Source organism: Atheta coriaria, unplaced genomic scaffold, assembly GCF_025399875.1.
Source record: "Atheta coriaria isolate IRGN ID8LTWV9N9 unplaced genomic scaffold, Caltech_Dcor_3.1 hic_scaffold_68_pilon, whole genome shotgun sequence".
Classification (NCBI taxonomy): domain Eukaryota; kingdom Metazoa; phylum Arthropoda; class Insecta; order Coleoptera; family Staphylinidae; genus Dalotia; species Dalotia coriaria.
Window position 1 is genome coordinate 98551 of NW_027045510.1, and position 3123 is coordinate 101673.

The 3123-nt window shown below is 39.9% G+C and overlaps 1 protein-coding gene across 1 annotated transcript; it reads right to left on the reverse strand.

The window, feature by feature from the left end:
• Positions 1–2076: 2076 nt before the first annotated feature.
• LOC135802928 (uncharacterized) lies at positions 2077–2916 on the reverse strand. Its single transcript, XM_065316538.1, has one exon. It carries the CDS (start codon positions 2914–2916, stop codon positions 2077–2079), a length of 840 nt encoding a protein of 279 aa, XP_065172610.1.
• Between the last annotated feature and the right edge of the window lie 207 nt (positions 2917–3123).

Sequence of the window (3123 nt, forward strand, 5' to 3'; positions counted from 1 at the left end):
TTTTATAACATTGCCACAACCCATAGTGCGAAGCCATAAAATCAAGATTTTATTAACAGACCAATACCCAGCAATTAAAGCCAGAGAATTCCAAGAATTCTTAAACGCACACGGAATCACCATTGTTTACACAGCAGTGGACTGTCCGGCATCGAATGGTCTGAATGAAAGACTTAACCAGACGCTGGTTAACAGAATACGATGTAAAATGAGAGAAAAACCAAATAGAAACATGGTCCAGCGATTGCAACAAGTGCACGAAGGGAATATGATATCCGCGGGTGTAATAAAGTTCGCGCACAGAATATACTCCTGGGGAAGGATTCCAGAATAGTACCTATCGAACGCTGGAAATTAAGCGAAACTTGCAGAAGACCGACAAAACGGCATTCAAAAGAATTCACAAAAATCATCTCCAAAAATAAAGAGCAAGAACTGATCCGGAAGAAAAGAGGTAAAATTAACGTAGGTGACTACGTTTTTCATCGAAACGGAAACAAGTTAAACAGAAATAAATTAGACCCAATACGCTCTGGACCATACAAAGTCAAAGAACAAGTTTCGGATCACCTATACAAAATAGACCTAGGAAACTGGAAAAATAAAAATAATCTGTTTATTAAGCTGGTAGCCTGCGAACCAGGGTCGTCGCCATGAGGTCTCGCGATGGGGATATAAACGGAAATTCCCCGTTTAACGAAGATCAACTGACTCGCACTTTTCTGGGTTGCTTGGGAATGAGTGCGGAGGAAGAAATTTTGAGCCAGAAAGTGATCGGTCATTCACAGACAATTGTGGTGTTACGACGGTAATTTCTTCTTCTTCTGTGTGGCTCTACAGCCCATTTCGGGCCTTGGCAGCGGCTTTTGCCGGCGAACATCTCGGTTCTTGGAGACTACCCGCCAGTTCACCGGCCGGGTAGATTTTTCGTGTCTTCTTCGATGTCGTCTTCCCACCTAACTCTTGGTCTTTCGCGGTGCTGCTTCCTTCCATTTTTATTGTTGGTGTTCGTTTTTGGCATCCTCTGCTCATCATTCACCATCACATGTCCTGCCCATTGCGGTCTCTGTATTTTTGCGTATACTGATATTGGTGGGTCTTGCTTCAATAGCGTCGTATATCTCTTTATTATGTCGGAGTCTATACGTTTGTTTTTCTATAACTGGACTGTGTTACCGGAGATCTTTCACGTTCAAAAGTGTCAATCTTTATTTCGTTGGCAGATGTGAGAATCCATGTTTCACATCCATAAATTAGAATGGGTCTAATAATTGTCTTGTAGATTCTTAGTTTGTTATTCCTGTTGACGTTTTTGGACTTGAAGATGTGTAAGGTGAAGTAATAACTTTTGTTTGCCATAAGTATCCTGGTTTTATTTCAGTCTTCCTTCCCCATATGGTTTAGGTCTGCGCCAAGATATTTAAAGTTGGTTACTTGTTCGATATTTATCTTGCTTGGATAGCGTGAGATGGTTTGGGTTCATTGATTGTCGCATTAGCTTGGTTTTCTCTATGTGTTGATGTTTGAGCCAATATGTTTGCTGCTTACTTTTTATTTGTTGTTACGCTGTTATTTTTGATCTATGATGTTATCGTCGGCATATGCTACCAGTTGGACCATTTTGTTTTGTTAGGAATTTGACCTTCCTATTCCGGTTTGTCTGATGTGTGGCGTATTCTAAGGCTAGATTAAATAGGGTTGGGGCTAGCCGTCACCTTGTTTTTCTTGCAGATCCTTGGTTTTGTTTTGAAATTGGCAGACAGGTGGCCTTGTACTCTTACCTGAGCTGTGCCGTGTGTTAGCGTTGTAGCTTTTATTAAGCTTGTGGTTCTCCTAGGGATCCCAAGTTCACTTAATATGTTATATAGTTTTTCACGTGTTATGGAGTCATATGCCTGTTGAAATCCACAAAGATGTTGCATAGTAATATTGTATTCCCGGGCTTTTGCAGTAATAGTTTCGCAACAAAATCTGGTCTATGGTGAATTTACCTGGTCTAAAACCAGTATTCTCTTGATTATGTCGTTTGCTCTTAGTTGAATTCGATGGTTTTACATAATCCATGTCAAAGTTTTGCTAGGCAGTACCGAGTGAGAAGTATACCGCGGTAGTTCGAGCACATGAGCTTGTCTCCCTTTCTTGTATATGGGACATATTATATGAATTCTTTGTCAATTCGTCGGGTATTTTTTCTTTCTCCCATATGTTGACCATTAACTTATGTAGGTAGTGAAGCAACTTTCTACCACCATGCTTATATATCTCGGCTGGGATGCCGTCAATCCCTGGGGATTTGTTGTTCTTCTGAGCTTGGATGGCTTCTTCAAGTTCTTCGATAGTCGGTGGTGAAATGTCGACATTTGAGTAGTTATAGTTGTCTTCGTTTTCATTTTCATTCGTTTGGCTTGCACTTGGTGTTGTTTGTGTTAAGTTATCGTCATTGTCAGTTCCATTTAGTAGGTCTTCAAAATGGGTCTTCCATGCGTCTAGAATATTCTTGAGGTCACTGATTATTTGTCCAGTTTGGTCCCTACATAAGGTTGTATGTGGTTTGTACCCGTCCCTGATTCGTTTCAGATATTTGTATGCACTTCTTGTTTCGTTCTCTCTGAAATCCTTTTCCATGATTTCAACCTGGTTGTTTTCAAAAGTTCTTTTTGCGAGCCTACATACTTTGTCTGCTTCTCGTCTTGCTTGTCTAAAGGCAGCTTTTCTATCTCGAGTCTGAACTTGTAGATACTTGCTATAGGTTTCATTTCTAGTTTCAATTGCTTCTCTGCACTGTTCATCAAACCACTCTGGGCTTTTCTGTCTTTTGCAAGTTCCTAAAATCTCTTTTGCTGTGTTATTTAGGACCGTTTTTAGATGTTCCCATGTTTCATTTATTTCGTTTGAGTCGGTATCTTTGATGTTCATACTAAGTCGTTCTTCAAATTTTTGTTGTGTTTCTATCGATTGTAGTGCTTTAATATTTAGTACATCCTGCTTTTGTCGTTGTTGATTTCTTTGTGTTCGTATATTTAGTCTATATCGATATTTAATATGTGGGGTTGGGGTTAAGGTGAAAGCCGGTTTTGGGGATTGGTGCCCATCTTTTCTCTATTAGCACATGGTCTATTTGGT

Bases quoted from the DNA above. Each gene is read 5' to 3' on its own strand.
- LOC135802928 (XM_065316538.1), bottom strand. From the start codon at position 2,916: ATGAACATCAAAGATACCGACTCAAACGAAATAAATGAAACATGGGAA.